This window comes from Rattus norvegicus, chromosome 14, assembly GCF_036323735.1.
Source record: "Rattus norvegicus strain BN/NHsdMcwi chromosome 14, GRCr8, whole genome shotgun sequence".
Classification (NCBI taxonomy): domain Eukaryota; kingdom Metazoa; phylum Chordata; class Mammalia; order Rodentia; family Muridae; genus Rattus; species Rattus norvegicus.
Window position 1 is genome coordinate 3,368,174 of NC_086032.1, and position 20,661 is coordinate 3,388,834.

Below are 20,661 nucleotides of genomic sequence, written 5' to 3' on the forward strand. Positions count from 1 at the left end.
CCTGGCTCCCCGCTGAGACTTCTCTCTCCAACCCCCTCTGGGCAGTCTGTGATCCGCTCTGTTAGCTCCCTGAGAACCATCTTCTTTCAGTGTCTGGATGTGATCAGGACATGAGGAGATTATGTTCTCACAACAAGTGATTGAGAACTAAACTCACTGGGTCCATACCGAGGATCAATAGCTCTCCCTCCTTTCTGTAAGGGGTGCTCCTTTTGACAGAGGCCACTACCAGACATTCTATCTGTGAAAACTCAGCTCAGAAGATGGAGTTTTCTCCATTTTTCTACTGGGAGAAACTGCTAATTTGGCTTTAAAAGAAGCAACTTTTTCAAATGCACAAAGCAATGTTTGACAGTTTTCACTTTGTTTTTTGTTTTTTGTTGTTTTTTTTAAATTTTAAAGATCTAACTATTTTATTTTATGGGTCTGCGTATTTTGCTTGACTGCACGCCTGCTGCCTGAGGGGGTCAGAGGAGTTATGGAAGATCGAGAGCCACCATGCTGGGAATTGGAACAAGGGTTCAATTCTCCTTTGCAAGAACAGTGGCCTCTGAACGGCTGAGGCATCTCTCCAGCCCCTGTCTGATGGCTTTTAAAGGATGAAAGAAGGAAGTTTTGGAAATCAAGACTAAATAAATAGTGGTTTCGCAGCCCCCATACAAGGCATCTAAATGCACGGCTGCATGCATTTCAAGGCATCCCTTCCACCCCACGCAAATTAACAAAGGCAAGCAGAAGCAAGGCTCTGTCACAATTTTATACATCAGGAGGTTGGAGAGGCAATATATTTTGGGTTTCTCTCAACCTTTTTTCTCTTTCGTATTTGCAACAAATGGGATGGGCAGGTAGTGTAGCTCAGTGGTAAGATGCCTACCCGGTGGAAGGTCCTGGGTTTTACGCTTAGCATCGCAAAAACAAATAAATGTTTTAAACACTGTCCTCCCTAGTTCTCCCCATAAGTTTCTCTGCTTAGTGATGTATAACGTTTCAGTTCAACTGCTTAACTGCTGACCCCCCAGCTTGATAATATATTTATAAGGCTGATGGACTAATACGGATCATCCAAGGAAACCGCCCAGGAAGTGGGCGGCGGCTTCCCGACGCTCTGTGAGATTTCGAAACACTATTGTCAGAAAATCCAGGCAACCCTGAAACTTTTCCCCCTGGGTTATCAAGAGTCTGAGACAATTGATGACATTACATCGGCCGTTCATTTGAGATTCGTGGAACCCACAAAAATCAATAGTTTTCCATTATCAGGTCCAGCTGGGTCACTGGTCTGTCAATGAGCTGTTACAATTGCTGTACAGGGGTGAGCCTGACCAGTCAATTGCTGCTGACAAGAGGAAAACATGCTGACAGGGACGGGGACAAGTCGGAACACAGATTTGCACTTCAGTCTGCCATCCGAGGACATTCAGAGCAAAGCCATTTTCAAGACGTAGGGCATAGGGCACACTCCTCGGGAGGTCGGGGCAGCCTGAACCCTCTGGTTCCATAGCACGAGCACCTAAAGGCCTGCCCTGGCTCTAGACAAGCAGCTTCTGTGGAGACTTATCTGTAGTCTGTCTGTGCCTGCGTCCGAAGGCGAGGGGACCAGCCAGAACAGACCGCGTGGCGTCCAGAGCAAGGCCAGGGGGATGGAACCTTCTGCCGCTGACTCGGAAGCTCCATATTTTCAGAACGTGCACATTGAAAGGAGTCTAGAGAGATGGCCCAGGGGGTAAAGGAAGTGCTTACTACGCCATCGCGAGGACAACGATCCCCAGCACCCCTGTGAAAAGCTGCCTCTCACCTGCCCTTCTAGTGGGGAGAGGCAAGGACAGGAGGATCCTGGGAACTCACCGTTCAGTTTTCCTTTCTGCCGTTCGTGATTAAGATTGATTTAACATTATTGCACGTGTCTGAGTAACATCCAGGGAGCCCAGAAAATGGTAGCAAATCCCCCCGCAACTGGAGTTTCAGATGGTCGTGAGCACGTGCCGGGTGGGTGCCGGGTACCGAACGTGGGTCCTCTGCAAGAGCAGCCAGGGCTTTTAAAGGCTGAGCCATCTTTCCAGTCCCAAGCTATGCTTGATGGATCCGTAAACAGCAGGTCCAATAGGAGACCTTTGTCTCAATAAATACAGTAAAGACTGACTGAGGAAGACACCGGAAGCCTGGCACCCACATGCACACACACGTGTGTGAGCGAGAGAATACACGTGCGTACACTACATACATATGCACAATGTTTTTCAAAAGGTAAAAGAGAAAATGGGCAAACCTGGCCAATCTGACTAAGCGTGTTGCTCGCTTACTGAGGATAGAGGACCCTCTAGCATGCTACATAGGCTCTAATCTTATTGGGTAAATATAACGCCATCCATGCTTTGGTCTCAATGTGAGATTAACCAAACTAGCATCTCTACCTGATTTCTGTCTACAGCCCTCTGTCTGAAGAGGTGCGAGTCTGTGGCTAGGACAGTCTCGCCTTGCCTGTTACTGGGAAGTGGGACGTGGAGAGGTGAGCCTGCGACAGTATCTCACTAGCTTTATATAATCGAATGGAGGCCTGCCTGGCTGGCCTGCTAGGTCACAAGGTTGTCACAAGATGCAAAGATCAAGTGAGAGAACTCTGGGGAGGTAAGGGTGTGTGTCAGTTACAATTCTGTTGCTGTGGTAAAACACCATGAAAAAGAGCAGCTATTTGACAGAGCCCATCAAGTCGACTGAGGATAAGTAAGGTATGGTGGCTGAGAAATGGAATGAGGCTTTATCTCAGAGTAGGCTCCCAGTGGTGGGCCTCCTCCCTCAAGGCTGCACTTCCCCAAATGGTGCCACCGACAGGGGACCAAGTGTTCAAATGCCTGAGATGGTGGGGTGTTTCTCATTTAATCTGCCACTGTGCGTATGTGTGTCTCTGTGTGTGTGTGTCTGAGTATCCGTGTGTGTAAGTGTGTGTATGTATGTGTGTCTATGTCTGTGTCTGTGTATCTGTATCTCTCTCTCTGTCTCTGTCTCTGTCTCTGTCTGTGTGTGTATGTATGTGTATCTATGTCTGTGTCTGTGTATCTGTATATCTGTCTCTGTGTGTGTGTGTGTGTCTGTGTATCCATGTGCATGTGTGTATGTATGTGTGTCTATGTCTGTGTGTATCTGTATATCTGTGTGTGTATCTTTGTGTGTGTGTGTGTATGTATGTGTATTTATGTCTGTGTCTGTGTATCTGTATATCTGTCTCTCTGTGTGTGTGTCTGTGTATCCATGTGCGTATGTGTGTATGTGTATCTATGTCTGTGTCTGTGTGTCTGTATCTCTCTCTCTCTCTGTGCATGTCTATGTATCCGTGTGCGTATGTGTGTGTATGTATGTGTGTCTATGTCTGTGTATGTGTGTCTGTGTCTGTGTATCTGTATATCTGTTTCTGTGTATCTGTATATGTGTGTGTGTATGTATGTGTGTCTATGTCTGTGTCTGTGTATCTGTATATGTGTGTGTGTATGTATGTGTGTCTATGTCTGTGTCTGTGTATCTGTATATCTGTGTGTGTATCTCTCTCTCTCTCTGTGTAAGTGTGTGTATGTCTGTGTGTCTATATCTGTGTGTGTGTATCTGTGTGTGTGTGTATCTCTCTGTGTATCTCTCTCTCTGTGTGTGTATCTCTCTCTCTCTCGTGTCTGTGTATCCATGTGTGTATGTGTGTGTATGTCTCTGTGTGTATGTCTGTGTGTGTGTATCTGTATATCTGTGTGTGTGTGTATCTCTCTGTGTGTGTATGTGTGTGTGTGTGTTGCTCTCTAGCTATCCTGTGATGAAAAGTTTGGAAGCAACTGTAACAAACCTTGTTACAAACGAGCTATTTAGAGTCTTAGATTGAGCATGGTCCTTACTCATTTGATAAAGCGAGTGGCTCTCCACGTCCCTAAGATAATGACCCTTTAATAGAGTTCCTCATGTTGTGGTGACCCTCAACCATAAAATCATCTTATGGCTACTTCATAACTGTAATTTCGCTACTCTTGTGAATCACAGTGTAAATATCTGATGTGCGGGGTGTCTGATGACACCAACCCCAAATGTGTGAGGGTCATCCAACCTCTAAAGGGTCAAGACCCACAGGCTGAGAACCACTGATTTAATACGTAAATGAGGCTCAAAGGGCCACAGCGAACCCAGAATTCAGAACGTGCTCAGAAGTCTCAGTGGGGGTTGGAACCTCTCCTTAATTCACAGAGGAGAGAGCTTCAAAGGGGACGGAGGGGACGGAGGGGACGTGCTGTCCAGGATTCAGCACGCTGAGGGGCTCCAGAGCATCGTGGACTTTCCCAGTGTGAAGGTCTCCTCACGCTGGCTGGCTTTCATACATCAAACTTGAAGAGCGCCAAAGATAAACATTTTGAATTTGTTTCAATATTATGATTTTTAATTTTCCACTCTTATTAATGTCTTTCAAGCACTAAAGCAGATAGCCCCTTGGTGCCTGCAGTCCTGGGTTGAACCACTTGGAAGCTAACATCCAGTTGTGCCCTCTTGGTAAAGCTAGTATTCCACTGTATTACTGGAAGCTGACGAGCTCGGTCCCCCCAATATATCCTAACCCCCCAAATCATTTTCATAGAACGAGGTCTTTTCTTTTTCCTCCCTCCCTCCCTTTCTTTCTTTCTTTCTTTCTTTCTTCCTTTCTTTCTCTCTTTCTTTTTTTTTTAAAAAGGAGTTCTAACGAGAGCAAATTTGCTAGTAATTAGATGAGCCAGTCGTGTCTTCCAGCGCTTTCGAAGCTTGGAATTCACCAGAAACCCTCATAGCATTAATTAAAAAGAATTTATGTTTTTTTAATAAAATGCTTCATGTTTTAGCTCCTTTATTCCTGCACCAAATGTGATTATGTGGGGGCTGAAGGGAATTCAGGTTAATATGTTGACACACTTAACAATGCGAGGTCATGCTGCACAATACGCTTCGCTGGTTTGGTTCAGTACACCCCCTGACAGGGCCTAATCATCCTGTGCCCTAAAGGCAGAGGCAAAGAGAGGATTTTAATTACTGCTCTGTATGCAAGTTTGCCAGCATTAAATTGAGACATAATTAGGCCTCTGAATTTTAATAATTGTCCTAGCTAATTGGGCAGACAAGTACGTTATGCGGCATGCCGTGATTAGATAATTAGTATTTCCAAATGACAAAATTGGGCTCTTGATTACAAATTCTACATGAAGGGGAAGGTAGTGAGCAGATCTTTACAAGTCTATTAAGGGAGAGTTTAGCGATGGTGGTAATTTAGTGTTCATCAGGAAGCCAAGTCTCATTCTCACAGAGCTGGTGTCTGGGACAAGGGCCTCTGGCCCGTGCTGCCTTCCACTGCGGCTGTTCCCCAGGCTGCTCTTTGCCTTCTATAGATTCTCCCCTCTGCCCAGTTTAGTAGCCCTTACTGACCTTGGCTAAAGCCATGTGGGTGTAGAGCAGGTGGTAACTCTGAAAAAAGAAACCTAGAACTTGGAGAGAAAGCAGAGGAGACATTCCCAGGTCAGGGATTCCCACTGACGCTTTCTCTTGCAAGTAGCTGTTTGATTGTTTACTCATTCATTCTCTGCCCCGACCTCACCACAGAAAAAAGTCATCCCAGGCTGGCCTGGAACTCACTATGTTGTCCAGACTGGCTTCTGACTCCATTCCTCCTGCCTCAGCCTCCCAGCTTACTGGGACGGAGTGAGCTCTGGTTCCTGGCTTTCTTTCTTTACACTTCATCCAGAATTCACGTTTCCTCCTTTTATCACTGTCCCAGTAAAATAGTTTAAAAACAAAGCAAAACCAAAAACCAATCACCATTGCCATTTTACATTTCTAGAATATCACGTTATTGGGGTGAGGAGCTTGAGCATTCAAGACTGTCAGGGTTTGGATACCCAAAAAGGCTTGCTCCTGCAGTCATGGTAACAGGTGGCTGCCTTCTGAGGATAGTGGGGACTGTACTGTAACTGAATGGAGTGTTAGGATATAGGACAGAGCTGGAGGGAAGGATGTCACCAGGATGCCTTTGAAAAGCATCATCTCTTCCTGACCACCATGAGCTGAGCTGAGCTGTTCTGTGCTGCCACGTTCCAGGCTGGCTTTGGGCCAACAGCAGCTGAACTCACTCTCGGAGGGTAAGAATGAAAAGAAACATTTTTTTTTTTAACCCTGCTTGGCTAAGAAGGAAAGGAAACATTTTCTCCCTAGTTTCTCTAAGGGTTTGTCAGAGCAAGGGATAGCTAACACAGTCTTCTCTTGGTTTGAGGGTATCGCTTAAGAGTTACATGACCCTTGATAAGTTACTTAGTGTCTGCCTCAGCTTCATCACCGGCAAGATGAAGAATCTTTTCTGTTAAGACTGTTGATGTGATTAAACAAAATAATTTACAGCACTGTGCCTGGCAAGGACTAAGTGCTCAATAATATTAGTAGCCAGTTAATGCATATGAAGTTAGTAACAGTGAAAGATACAGAGGAAAGGTAGTGAGCTGGCTTCTTGCTGTGCCAGCCTTCAAATGAAACAAGAGTCCCTAGTCACAGTGTTTTCTGAGAGAGGACTACGGAAACTCTTATGCTGAGGGCGGTCTAACAGCTCCAGGTATCCTGCAATCCAAATGCCCAGTCAGCTTCCTTTTCTACATAGTCTTCCTCAGCCTCAGTGAAGGTGGTATACATTCTGTCTCTCCATGGGTTCTGCCTCTGCCGGTCACAGTCGCCGACTTACTCTGCACGTTATCACACTGTTGCCACAGAAGTTGACGTCTAGGTACCTAAGTCTTCTTAAGGTTTTAAATCAGTGCATTGAGAAATTAAACCCAGGATTTGTAAGAGACTACGTGTCTCTAGGGTTGTTTCTCAAGCAAAAAGGACGTTAGGTTGGATGCAAAGCAGAATCTTTGCAAAAATGATTGTAGCCGGTTCCTGGGTGACTGCTGGACAGTTTGTTAAGGGGAATTCAGAATTCCTAGATCTATATATTTCTGACAATTCAGAAGGAAGATTAAAAAAAAACAATGTTTCCATGGTTTGGTTCAGACTGGGCCAGTATCTTACGATTTTCTGTTTGCCATGATTGAGTGATGATGAAATTCTGGTAGGTTCCGATTCATAATACAACGCACCCCATAGCGCATACTCAATATGGTCCGGACAGCACCTCTACAGCACAAAAACAGCAGAGAGGGGATAAGACCTTGAGGCCTGAGGAAGAAGGGACACTGTGGGTGGAACCCAACCATTTTGTTGACGCTTGGAAAGATTCTAGGGCATGGGGGCGGGGACGTGAAGAGTAATCCCGGTACACAGTACACAGTAGAGGAACCTCTCCTCTGAGCTGAGGACTACCATTCTCCTGCCAGTTCACAGCCCCCACTGCTCTGGGGTAGCGAGTGTCTGAGAGACGTGCAGAGCCCTCATTCCAATTGCCAGAGGAAGCATCACTAGGGAGGGAGGGATAACTGTCATAAGGATTTTTCTCCCCTGACATACAATGCTGAAGCTTCTCTCCCTCTCTCTCTCTCCCTCTCTCTCCTTTTTTTTTTTCCTGAAGAAGTGCGTTTATGACTGATCGCTCAACACCTTGTTGGTTCTGATTGCAGAAAACACACCTTATAAATATATGATAACCATCCTGTAATAGTGAGTGTGACAATTTACTTCACAGTGCGTTTCGGGCTGCTAATTGATCGTTTCAGTCCAGGGACGATTTGGAATAAATTATAGCCATCAAAAGGATATCACAGCTCATTTTGGTGGAAGGGTTTCCACGTCGCTTCGCGTTCATCTCCGGAAGAGGGCCGATTACACCCGGCGGGCTGGGAGGCGGGGAGGGAGAGGGACCCGAGTGGAGGCGGCCGGTGGGTGGAGCTTGAACAGCTAGGGGCAGGTCCCGGGGAGGAGCCATCCACGGGGCGTGGCCGTTATGTGGGCGGGGTCACAGTGAGGGCGGGGCCTGGCGGTGGCGCACGCGCTGCAGCTCCGCGGCCGGACAGTAGAGGCCTCCCTTCCGCGGAGGCACTGCTGGCTGCTCCGCTACCCGGCGAGGTCCCGGCGCGGCTGGCCTGGCGCGCGGTTCCCGGGCCGCTGTCTCCCGCTGCAGGCGGCGGCTCCGGGCCTCGGAGGTGAGCGTGGCCCCCGGGGCCCTGCTTGGGGCGGGTGCTCGCGCGTGGGGCTCGCCTCCGTCAGTCCCGCGTGCGGTCCGGGGAGCAGGGCGTCGCGGGCGGGAAGGCGGTGGGGGGCGAGCGCAGCCTCCGGACTCACCCGGGTCAGCCCGACTGGAACCACGGCCCCCGAGCCTCGGGTGCTTGGCCCGGGCCATCCCGGGGTATGAGGTCCTTGCCCCGCCCCATCGCAGGGTCGACACCACGCCACCCCAGCTCACGTGCGTGCGGGTCTATGGACTGCGGAGCAGACGGACCCAAAGGCCGATCTGCTGGATGGGGTTGGGATTGAGCAAAGTTGCTGTCCTCTGCGTCTCGCGAGCCCTCGACGGTCCCCAGCCCCGCCCAGGGGATGCTCCTTCTGCTCGGTTGGCGCGTCCCTCAGTCAGCTAGTCCTCCCCAAACCGGCCCTCTCCCCAGGTGCCTGGTTTAGTTCTGTATTTTTTTTTTTTTATTATTTAGTCTTCTGTCACGGTAATACAGTATGTCACTCTAGGACAGGATGTTTCTATGGTGACTTTGACAGCAGTCATCATACCAGGCTATTATGAAATGTGATATCTGTGCGTTCTGGGAAGACCGATAATACACAAACCAGTTCTTGACACAGTATCTCATAAGGAAACATCTGAGGCTATCGGTAAAAGGCGTTTTAATTCACACACTAAAAATATTTGTGTTTGGTTGACATCTTTCAAAATGTTGGATGAAATAGGAACATTTACCATTTTGTACGTATTTATCAGTGTACTCACAACAGCCCCCATAGGAAGGAGGAGGGTGTCCTCCTGTCCTATCGTTCTTAGAGAGTAAGGAGCAGGTAGGTGTTATGTGACCTCTAAATAGTCCACAGTACGTTAATGAGAGTTCTAGGAGACCAAGTGCTCCCTAAAACTGGAGTAATTGGAAAAGTCAAACTCAGATTTGAATGTTCGAATTTGCCATGTGGTCGTCAGGGTTGTATTTCCACGGACCAAATCCTGGGAAAATGTCAATGGTGGGTTACTTTTACAGTGAACCCCATGAACATGGATCGACACGGTGGAGTTTTCTTTTCCTCCGTGTAGGCTCTTCTCTGTTATTGATTATCGATCATCACAGACAGGGTCTGTACTTAGCTTTGCCAATGAGCAGGATCGCTATAGACCTTTAATAATTGATAAAATGTAACATTATTTCCTGGCTATAAAAAAAAAAACCTCAAGGAGTATTATTATTGAAGAGCTAAAAACTGTGATCCTTTAAAAAAAATTATAGCAATGGCAAGTCTGTGCTGACCAAGGAAGTAAAATATGTTCGGGACCAGGAAACTTTCTGCAGCTTGTGCTGTCTTCACAGCACCATTCCTCAAATGTTGTAAAGGAAGTTTAAAAGGCTTACACCTTTACCTACTTTAGAATGCAGTCTTGCTAAGCGGCTCTTGCTCCTAATGTGGTCTGCTGGATTGCTCAGTACACATAAGTGGAAGCTCTAACTTTTAGTTAAAATTGAAGCCACTTAACTTTTTTTTAAAACTCAATTTGTAGTTATAATTTTTCTTGAATAATGCCTGAAACCATTCTAAACAATAACTTTATCCTTAAGACATTTTGTTGAAAATCTGAAAGGTGAACTTAACGTAAAATTTTGTTAAATTCAATAGTGAAAGAAGTTAGTAATAATTTTGTTCCTAACCTTAAAACTGGGACATATTGCTGAAATTCTGTAACCAAGATATGTGTATAAACTAATGTCTGCATTTTAACGACTGTACTAGAACTATACACGTAGTTTGTTTTTTTTCTTCTTCAAGTAGCTGCCTTGGAAGCTGTCATCCAAACAACTTTTGCAGCTCTTTAGTAGGTACTGTTTTTTGATAGCTTATCTTGTTTTTAAAAACTTTGAAAAGTCATATTTTCCTTTAGTTCCTGAAGGAGAACTAAACCAGAGCAGTATCGTTTGATTTCAAAACAAACTGAAAGACAATTGGATTGCTTTCTTGGGCAGCTTTTAAATTAGTTCTACAGTTAGTTTACCAATATAGCTTGAAGAATGGCATCATCATTGGTATAAGAGTAGTTACCAAGGGACAGTTTGAAGAGAAGCACTCATTTGGAATTATAAGTTGTCTTTAATTGTCAATGAATTATTCATTCAGGAATCATGTACATGTGTAGCAGTACATTGGTATATGCTGTGGAGAAAGCCTGGGCCAGATGTATTACACATAACTTCAACTGGGGGCAGAGGCAGTGGGTCTGTGTGAGTTTGAGGCAAGCCTGATCTACACAGTGAGTTCCTGAGAAGGTAGTAAGAGCCTGTCTAAAAATAATAACAAAATAAATAGATGTGATTTTGGTTGGATTTTTATGAGCGTTCATAATTCTGGCATGATTTTTAAAACTTTATAATATGTAGTTGGATTTTTTGAAAGGTTATAATCTCGTAGTTAAAATAGGATTGCACTATAATATTATACTAAATTGTTTCCATATTCCTTGAACTATAAAAGAACAAGAGTTAAAAAAAATCCTCAGGCTCCAAATGGGTCTAAATTAACTGTGAGCTAAACCATTTATAATGTTTAATTTTGTTTGAACATAAACCATAAAGTACATATGTAGCAATCATTATGTTTTGTAAATAATATCATCTTATCTACCACAAAATCCACAGAAGTCTAGAACTCCTAACCTACTGAATTTAAACCCTTGGGATATTCAAGACCAGAATGTGGTAAAAGGAATAGAAGACAGCAGAGGAAAAGAGAGTCTGTGGGGAGGAAAAGACACAGGCGATGGAAAAGTTTTTGAAGTTGTTAAACAACTTTCTCTCCTAAACCCCAGAAAAAAAAAATAGAAGTTGTATATATAATTCATAGTCAACTCCAACTAGAGAGACAAGAAAAACATAAAAATATAGTTAGAAGAACAAAAAAAAATATAACTAGTGAGTAGGAATTTTAACCAGAACTTAGGTCTAATACTTTTAGTATTGTATAGAAGGCTAAGAGCTTATTAGAGATTAGTACAAATACCAATGTCTTGATGAAACACCACGACCAAGGCAACTTACAAAGGAACTTCCCGTGAAGTTCCACATTAGTCCATGATCCTCTTGGTGGGAAATATGGTGGTGGCCAGCAGGCATGGCACTGGAGCCATCTGATCAGCAAGTTGCAGACAGACAGACAGACAGACAGATAGAGGTGGGGGTGGGAGGGACTGGGCCTGGCATGCACTTTGAAACCTGAAAGCCTACCCCAGTTATATACCTCCTCCAACAAGGCCACACCTCCTAATCCTTCCCAAGTAGTTCCGCCAACTATGGACCAAGTATTCAGACTTGTGAGCCTATGGGGGAGGTGTGGTTCTCATTCAGACCGCCGTACCCAGTGATCAGGAAAGGTCAAGGGAGCCAGACAAAGATGAAGGAGCTTTTCTGTTTGATCAGTGAGTTAAAAATGCAGATGCTTGAGCACCTAGGAAGATCAGCCAGCAGAGAAAGAAATGGGCAACAGTTTCATAAGAGCAAGTAAGTTCCCCCTCTTTTCCCTAGAATCAGATTGGATCTGAAGAGTAACCAGTTTGGATTAGACAAAAGTAAGGTCCTTATTGCAGCTTCATGTGAAGTTTTGGACTTTTATTTGCATCTGCTATGATAAACTTCGATGTGGAAGAGGAGCACTCCAACCCATATAGCAGGGTTGTGTACCTAATAGACCTGTGAATGAGGTAAACAGATGTATTTTCAGATTTTCTATGGAAAGGCGATGTGCTCTTTGACATTTAGGAAATAAAGCAGCCTTTATCAGCAGTACGGGGAAGCATTAGTACCTCCCAACCCCAATATGAGAGTTGTGAGAAAACACACTTGACGTGATTTTAGCCTTTCTTTTCAGAAACCCTGAAACATTATGTCTGCCTCTTTCCAGATTTGAGTCAACTGGATGCTTTTAAATATTAGAGTGTATAGTCTCTGTAGCTTTACAGGTAAGGTAAGTGGTTAGATGATAAATAGAGAAGTTAGTGACTTGAGGTTTACAAAGTTTGATCCTAAGAATTGCAGAATACCAGGTAGAATAAAATCCTGGTTCAGCAATGGAGACCATGTCCCATTTTTAATAGTTGAGGTATATTTTGATTTTCCTGAAAGACAAAATGTATACAGTAGCAATGCTCCTTAAGTCTGTTCCTCCTATGGATGTGCGGAATGTTGTGTGCCGAAAACACGGGTTTTGCAAGTTAAGCTAGGGCTTGCTGACTTCAATCTATCCAGGTTATTTGAAACAAGCTATTGATGATGATGACAGAGACAGAGATCTCCTCAAGGACTCGAGAGACAGGTGACTAATAACAGTACAGTCACTGCCCTTCCTTCCTCAGATTCGTAACTACCACGTCATATTGAGGGGCCATTGGTTTTTTGTTTTGTTCTGTACATTTCGTGAAGACCTGCACGTAGGAGGAAATCGAGGAGCTTCCTTGAGACCTCAGGTCCAGACCTACAGCAGTAGTGCTGAAGAGACCGTCCCAGAGCAAAGCTGTGCAGGCCTCTAGATCTCGTCCTTTTCTTGTCACAGTTTCTCTCCCTCAGGCACATTTGTGATGTGGAGCCCAAGAAGCTGCCTTGAGTCTCACACGTTGCCTCACCTGCCCTGTGAACGTGTATTGCGGTCTCTGCCACAGCAGTCTACTTCTGCTGCAGAGAGAAGAGGTTCAGGCCGTTTAAAAACAGGCAGACAGAGTGTTAGCTTACACTTGTAATCCCAGCACCAGGAGAGTGTAGGTAGGAGGGTCAGGAGTTCAAGGCCTGCCTAGAACTACATGTGACCTCATCTCAAAAAACAGAATGAAACAAAACCACCACCACCACCCCCCTCCCAAACCCCACAATTTGTGTCTTTTGCTTTAGTTCTCTTACTCTCCTCTGGGCACCAAGAAGACAACAGGAAGAGTAATTTCCCTTTTCCCCTCAGAAACGCAGTGCGGATTTGGGAGGGCCATGGCTTCTTTCCCTAGAGCTTGGTTCCTAGAAAAACAGGGAAGATGTGTTGTGCTACAGCATGTCTCTCTTCGCCCTTCTGTGAGTGTCAGATCTCACCTACTGAGGAGTAAAGGCAGCACCTGTCCTCAGAGGTACACAGTGAATTCCATTAGTTCACACTCTGTGAAGAATGATGTATTTGAGCCAGCACAATGTAGTAGCTATCGGGAGGAAGAAATCAGACGATCTGTATTTGAAGGTTAGACTTTCTACTCAGCTGAATGGCTTCAGTGGATTCTCTCTCTCTCTCTCTCTCTCTCTCTCTCTCTCTCTCTCTCTCTCTCTCTTACTTTATGTGTTAATGTTTTCTTGCACATATGTTTGTGTCCCACATGTATGCCTGGTGCCCATGGAGGCCAGAAGAGGGTGTGGATTCCCCTGAACCAGGATCATGGGTGATGATATGGGTGCTGGGAATTGAACCCAGGTCCCCTGGGAGAGCAACTGGTGCTATTGACCACGGAAACATCTCTCCAGCCCTTTGGTGAACTTCGTAATCTCTCTTAGCCTCACCTTGTCTACAAAATAGTGATAATGAGAGTGTGTACTTCCAAGGATTGTTGGGCACAGAGTGAAGGGTTGCCAAACCCTGTGACAGTCTTTGGAGAGAGGGAACGTCTCACAAATAGCAGAGTCTCTACAGGAGACACATGGCGTAGTTGGAGGGGTTAGTATAGGCCAAACTGTAGTGCTGGGGGATTTCTCGTGTATGTGGAAGAGCTCAGCAGCTGACCAAGGAGCACAGTGCTAGCCCACTGGGACTCTGTCTAGTTTGTGGGACAGGTGGGGTAGATGACACTGTAGAGAGTGTCTGGAAGGCGGGACCAACACAGTGGAGGTGTGAGGACGCCCGAGTGGAAGGTTCCAGCTCCTAAAGCGGGCTCCTCGGCCCCAGTACCCGGATTGAAGTGGCGCTCTGACTGACTTACTTCACTCAGCTCCTGTCCTTAAAGCGGAAGCCGCGGTGCCCGTCCCATTACATCGGAGGGATTAAATGGAAGAAAATGGCGCTCGGTACCTTCAGTAAATAGTTTATGTGATGCTTCCAGGGGCAAGCGTTGACTCCTGTCGGAACGTAGTGGAAGATCAAGCAGAGACCGCTTGCTCCTGAGGATGGAGAAGACTTGAAGTTAACCCAGATCCAGAGCTGTTAGTAGTTAGAACTACCAATGCCTTCAAGGACGGGGAGTTTAGAAGACTACAAGGGAAAGGAAGGACTTCACCTCCGAGTGAGTGTGGCCAGCATCCTGACAGGCTGCCGCGCCTTAAGCCGCCTACTGTTTAGAGGTCAGCAGTGGGCTGTGAGGGTCGGCAGAGCCTATTCTGCGTCTTTGGAGACTTGTAGTACCGAGTTAGTTGTTCGGAATAAAACTAGGATGGCGCCGTAACCGTGGGAAACTGAGCTTACCCCATATCTACACACTGACAGGTACAACGTCACAGATCCTAAATAAACCCTGTAACTTGCTGCGGCTCATAAAACAGCCACTGCTCCCCCTGCCTGGTGTTAACTCTGGGAGTGTGTATACCTTAGTGTCAAGGAAGACAGGCGACTAGATCAATTGTAGTCGTCTGGAGTTTGAGGTTAGCATTTTTATAAAAGACACATGGGCGAGGACCCAACTTTGGTGAATTTATTTGGTGTTAATTTAATTTGAGGGATAAAATTTCCTTTTCTCTCTGGGATTAAGAAATTATGTACTTTAAAAGTATAAGCTTAAGAAATAGGGATTCTAATGTAATTTTTTTATTGTTTCATATTCTCTCTCCACTTTTGTCTTATGTTTATAATAGCTTTGTAGTGAGAGAATACAAGGTAGATAATTATATTTCTAAAGGAAATCACACTGATTATATGAACTTCTGTATTTAATATATTAGGAAATCCTAAGTGCGGTTAACAGGAAAGATTCACCTGAACTATTGCTGACCGCCTGACTGTTGGTGTCTTCTAATTAGCTGCAAGGGCAGCATCATGCTCACAGCGTGGCCTGAGCTTCCAAGGCACCTGGGTCGTGCCGTGGAGGGTGTGCATGGAAGGGGCCAGGTGCAGTGGCTGGCAAATACAGGAAGGAGATGAATGACAAAGGGGAAAAGTAGGCCGTGACGTCAGGGGCAAACCAAACTGGCTTAGTCCTGTTGTTGCTGAGCAAGGGCAAGGAGGTGGTCTTCAGACCAAATCTTCTGAGTTTAGCGAAGTCACCTGCTGGGTTGGGGAGAGGAGGGAGACGGCAGGATGGTGATGGTGCCGTGCAGAGGTGCACACAAGGCATGTGCATCAGCCCCTTTCGCTCGTCCCAAAACGTAAAACTCTCAGCAGCCTGACCCAAGGGATGCATGGGGAAGCCAAAGACTGTTCATGAGGATATGTGGACGTCCATGCCACCATAACAGATCATCCGGAAGAGACCCCAGATAACACCTGGGCCTCGGAGCCTCGGGGGGCTGTGGCATTCATTTGACTGAAGGGCCTCGGCAGAAGCCAGCCTTTTGGAGAGGGCCTCCATGCAGACTGCAGCCTCGCGCCCCTTACGGCCTTCGCCTCCTGCTTCCGAGGGGGACCTTTCTCTCTTCCTGTCCCCCTTTCAATTAAATGAATTAATTACCAGGCGTTTAACTTTTGCCAGACTCTTTCATTATACCCAGAATTGTTGCCGAGCCGCTGAGGGAAGTAATAACATTCGCAGTGAGGGGCAAATCCTGTTAATGAACAAATTAAAGTTCAAACAGTGACTCAAGTTCACAACCTCTCTGTGGCTCCTCTCTTTAATAAGAGCGGTACATGTTACTTTCTAGCTCTTTCTCCCTTTATTACTTTTTAAGCTTTTCATCAGTACTGCTGGGGCAGATTCGAGGCTCCCAACCTCTCAGCCCCGACAATGACTCGAGCAGTTATAATCCTGTCTTAATTTGGCAACTTTTGTAAAACACATAAAGGGCTCAGGGTCACCTTTGGTCACCAGGGCCCTAGGATCCTGTAGCTTTTACCTCCTGCCAGGGCTGTGGGCTACGTGGGCCACTCCTCGAGTATTCCAGCCCCCACCCCACAGTGAGGCTCAAATGACATAATCCTCTGCCATCACCTGCCACCCTCCTACAGCCACGAGTGACCACTACCCTACTGGCAGAGCTCCCGATGGTGTCCGGCCATCATTTCCTTTCAGCAGTGCTTGTGCTGTGGGAGGGAATCTGGGAAGAGGGAGGCCAGCTCTAAACTCCAAGTTAGGAACTTGGATAGGGACCAGGTCTGAGGTAGGAGGGATGCCTGTCCATTCCTTACCAGTGGCACCTGCTTGCTCCTCTGGGTCCGGTGTCCTTAGTCCTAGAAGAAAAGCCTGGGAGGGGTCTGGTGTCCGTCTGCCTCTCCTCTGTCTCTGTCTCTCTGTCTCTGTCTCTCTGTCTCTGTCCGTGTCTCTGTCTCTGTCTCTCTCTTTTGTACTGTGGATTGCGTGGGGGTCCTTTCCACCTCAGTGCCTGGCTTCTCACCACATCCCCCGAGTGTGGCTGGCTATAATCACCATGACAACTGCAGCCTGAGCATACACATAATGGAGATGAAATAGACAAAAGATTAGCATGCCATGAGAAGTACAATAAGTTTCTTACTTAGCATTTAGATAACTGTCTTTCCTTCGGAGCAGGCTTCAAAGTTGAAGCCAGTTTAGACCAAGAGGATTAATTCTTTCTCCCGCATGCTTCATTGAATCTCTCATTACCAAACTTTGTCTGTATTGATGTAAGATTTGATTGAAGATTAGAGCATTTAGCAAATCTTGCTTTTCTGCATGTATCAGGGTCTTTCAAGCACAGATCACGGTGCCCAGTGGTCAATACCCTTACTTTTATCCAGTGTCTGCTTCATTTAAACTTAATCAACTCCATCAATGAACTGGAACAGGGAAACGTCCCTGTGGTAAGAATGTTGTGCTTTTGTGGGATAATTCTTTGCTCTTTCCAGATCTGTTGGCGTTAAACCCAAAATTGCACTATGATGAACTTTTTTTTTAATCAATATGATAATGACAATTGGGCCCGAGCACTCCGGTAGCAACGTATCGTACAGCGGGATCTGGTCCCCATTACCAAAACAACTTGTGGTCCTGCAGTAGGGCTGACTCCTTTTGTGTGGCTTTAATGCCTTTTCTTTCCTGACATTGAATATTGCTCAGGCTAGAAAATGATACATCTTTGTAGGGAAGGCTCATATGTCACAGCCAGAAAGTGAAAGCAGAGCGATTGGCTGCGTGAATTATCTGACTCGCTGCAGTGAATTATTTGCACTGTTTCCCTACCTAGTCAACAAGTTCCTAAGGTATCGTAGAGATCAATCAAAACTGACAGCCGTCGTGTGAAGGCTTTACTGTGTAAATCTGCTGTACTCGGCCTAGCCGTGCAGGCCCCGGCATCTGTATATCACTTTTATACTACTACCAGTAGAGCAATTTCAAAAGTATTTGCAAGGAAAATGCGTGTCCCCATCTGTTCCTGGAAGCATAAATGTGCCACCTTCAGAGGGTTTTCACTGGTAATCATATCTTTAATGATCAACAGACTAGTGATATACACCTTTCCATAAAATGGGGTTTTCTTCATTTTATTGTGATTGGCTAGAATAAACAGCTTTTCCATATGTTAGGGAGATAAAATATAAGATTAGCAGAAGTCGTTTGTTGGATAGTAAACAAAAGAAACAATTCATTCCAAGTAATCTTTTGAAAAGAAGCAACGACGAAATTAAGTTGCAATAACAGCATCCGAGCCCCACACTGGGGAGACAGACCCTGGTCCTTCCTGGAAAGGAGCCGTTTAAGGGCAGGAATGCAGACGCTTCTAGGGGGCTCTGGTGGTTTGTTGTGGAGTCAGGGGAGGGAGAGAAGCAGTGAGGGAGGGAGGGAGAGTTGCAATAATAGCGTCTTGTTCTCTCTCTGGCAAGGGTCTGTTTCTCCCCCTCCCACTTCTCCCCCTACTCCTTGGCACACGCCCACCCCCGCCCAGCATCCTGGGTAAGGTAGTGGGTGGTACTAAAGCAGGAGGATGCTACCCTCCTGGATTTTCCTTCAGGTCTTAGAGAGAAATTGGGGTTGTCAGAGCACTTTAAAATAACCCCAGACTCCCACAAAGGAGATTTCTCTTCTCCCACAGAAGAGGGAGACTATAAAGGCTTGGGGATCCTGAGGAGATCTCCCAGGAGTACAAAGCTCTTAGAAATCCATCCACCTGTGCAGGTCACGGTGTACAGAAGCCTGTCAGAGCTGAGCACGTCTTCCTCACTCCTGAGCACCAGGTTTGCAGCACAGGGCCAGGGGTCCCTTTCCCCATGTGACCCCTTTCAGCTTTGGGGAGCCACTTTGGCCCAATCTGGGACCTTTTCCCTAGTGACAGCCTGCCAGAAGTCTCATGCGTTTTCTTACAAATAAGAGTTGAGAACCAAGGGCACCATTCTCTAGGAGCACAGAGCACAGAGCTCAGACCCAGTGGCTTGTGGTTTCCTGGCATGGACTCTTGCCGGCTTCCTTTAGGATGGGGATGGAGGGGCAGGGAGCTATGTTTTTTCTCTGTGCTCTCCACTCCACAGAATTCTTTGCTTTCCTCCGGGGTGCTTCCCTTGCAGTAGGAGAGGGAACAGGAATGTGAGTGTGGTGTGTGGGCAGGGCCCAGGTAGAAAGTCCCCCTTAGCATCTTAGGCCTCATGTCTTCCCATCAGACCCCAGTAAAGCTTAGGAGCAGCCACAAGAGGTTGAAAGGCAGTGTGAGCACCCGGAAGGTGGAGTAAGCCACAGTGCCGAGGTCCCCACTTAGCATTTCTCCTGGTGTGTGTGTGTGTGTGTGTGTGTGCGCGCGCGCGCGCGCATGCGTGTGTGATGTATGTATGTACAATATATTTAGAAGTTCAGGTAAACAAATAATTTGTAATTTGCCTGACGGGGCCAAGTTTATTCTAGAACCACACTTAAAACCTAGAGAAAAGGTGGTCATCACACCTCTGCCTTTCACTCTGCCATACAGTGCCGGATTTTCACAAATTTTCTTATAACAGAGAAAATTATGTCTCCCATATGTGAAATATAACACATTCCTAGAAGAAGCTGAATTTCCCAATTTCTTTGTATTTGTTTGATACCCAGTTCTTTTAAAATTGAATTTGTTACTTATTTGCAAAAAAGCAAAAGGCCGTAAAAATACCACAGATTTTTGTGACAGGTAAATTTTTCTGTCTGTTCCTTCCCTGCCTCGGAAGATGAGGGCGCCATTTTCAGTTAGGACCATTTCACACCTTTGTGCAGTCTCTAACTCAGGAGCCTTGGCTGGAACCAGGAAACACGGATGCACACACCAGAGTAAATGCAGAGCTTATCTCAGGGGCCAAGAAGCCTTAAACTACTATAAGCACTGAAGCAAGGACCCAGGCCATCCCCGCCCAACACCTAGGCTAAAGCCGTTTGCAGCCCTCTCTTTGGCTGGGTCACTACAGTCCTGGTCCACACACAGAGATGCAAGCCTTGGAAACTAGGACGAGGGCTGAAAAATTTAAAGCCATGCACGTCGTGTTCAGGATGAAAATTACACCAGCGTTGTTATGTCTCCCCTCAGTCTCATTACCTGGAACCTCAGCAGGTCCATGTGGGTCCCATGGAAAATGTCCTCCCTCACAGACAAACTAAGGCATCCACAGGCCGCTTTACCTCAGAAGAAAATGTTTAGCTGAAATTCTATCTCTTGTATTTGAAAACATACAGTGTGATAGTGTTAATTCACAGTGGTGCATAGTGGTTGTAATATGTGTATAGCTACTTTTTTTTTTCTTTGCAGTATCCCTTCAGAGATAGCTGAATCACGGTGTGCTGGAAAGAAATTCATCAGAAGAAAAAGTCTAAAGAAATAGCTCTTTGGGAAGGAAAATAATTCAGGTGATAGCCAAAGTGAAGAGAACTTTTAAAATCTGGAATAAATTCCCCCTCCCTCTACCCCAGTTAAAGGTACTGGTAAACTATAATAATTTTAAAGTTATTTTTTAAAAAACGGACATTTGGGGGACAGAAAGTTAGGTTTTGGAGGTTACAGCGTTTGCACCTAATGACTTCTACTGAGCATTTCCGTTCTGCTCCGGAAGGAAAGCAATAGCTTTAGAGTGATATAAGCAGGATTTCTATCCAGCCTTTGTAAACACTGTTAAGAGACGTGTTTAGTTTTAGGCTAGAGCAATGGCGTAAGCAGTATGTAAACGGAAAGGCCGGTAGGAAGGATGACCAGAGCCACCACCCTCCCTGGGTATGAAATCTGGATTTCTAGCCTAGACCAGCTCATTTCTGAGCATCCTGGAGACAGTCAATTTGTGAAGCAGGTCGCGAGCAGATGGCATAGGACCAGGTTGCCCTTTACTGGCTTTTTCGTAGAGACTCTAGGGGACTTCTAGGCTCCCCCCACCCACCCACCCGGACACCTCACTGACTCCTTGGCGGTTTTGGAAGACCGTTGCGGTCTGAGA

At 45.9% G+C, this 20,661-nt stretch overlaps 1 protein-coding gene across 6 annotated transcripts in view; it reads left to right on the forward strand.

Moving 5' to 3' along the window:
• Positions 1-1,557: 1,557 nt before the first annotated feature.
• LOC134481696 (keratin-associated protein 10-6-like) overlaps positions 1,558-20,661 on the forward strand; it is a 22,957-nt gene continuing 3,853 nt past the window's right edge. The window contains exons 1-3 of one of the 6 annotated variants that reach the window (XM_063273728.1): positions 1,558-8,111; positions 14,225-14,404; positions 19,986-20,083. In XM_063273728.1, coding sequence (XP_063129798.1) covers positions 2,945-3,859 — 915 coding nt within the window. In that variant the 5' untranslated portion in view covers positions 1,558-2,944 and the 3' untranslated portion in view covers positions 3,860-8,111; positions 14,225-14,404; positions 19,986-20,083. Of the gene's footprint in view, positions 8,112-14,224; positions 14,463-19,985; positions 20,153-20,661 lie in introns of all 6 variants that reach the window. The other 5 variants (XM_063273730.1, XM_063273729.1, XM_063273727.1 and 2 more) reach the window with 5 other exon arrangements.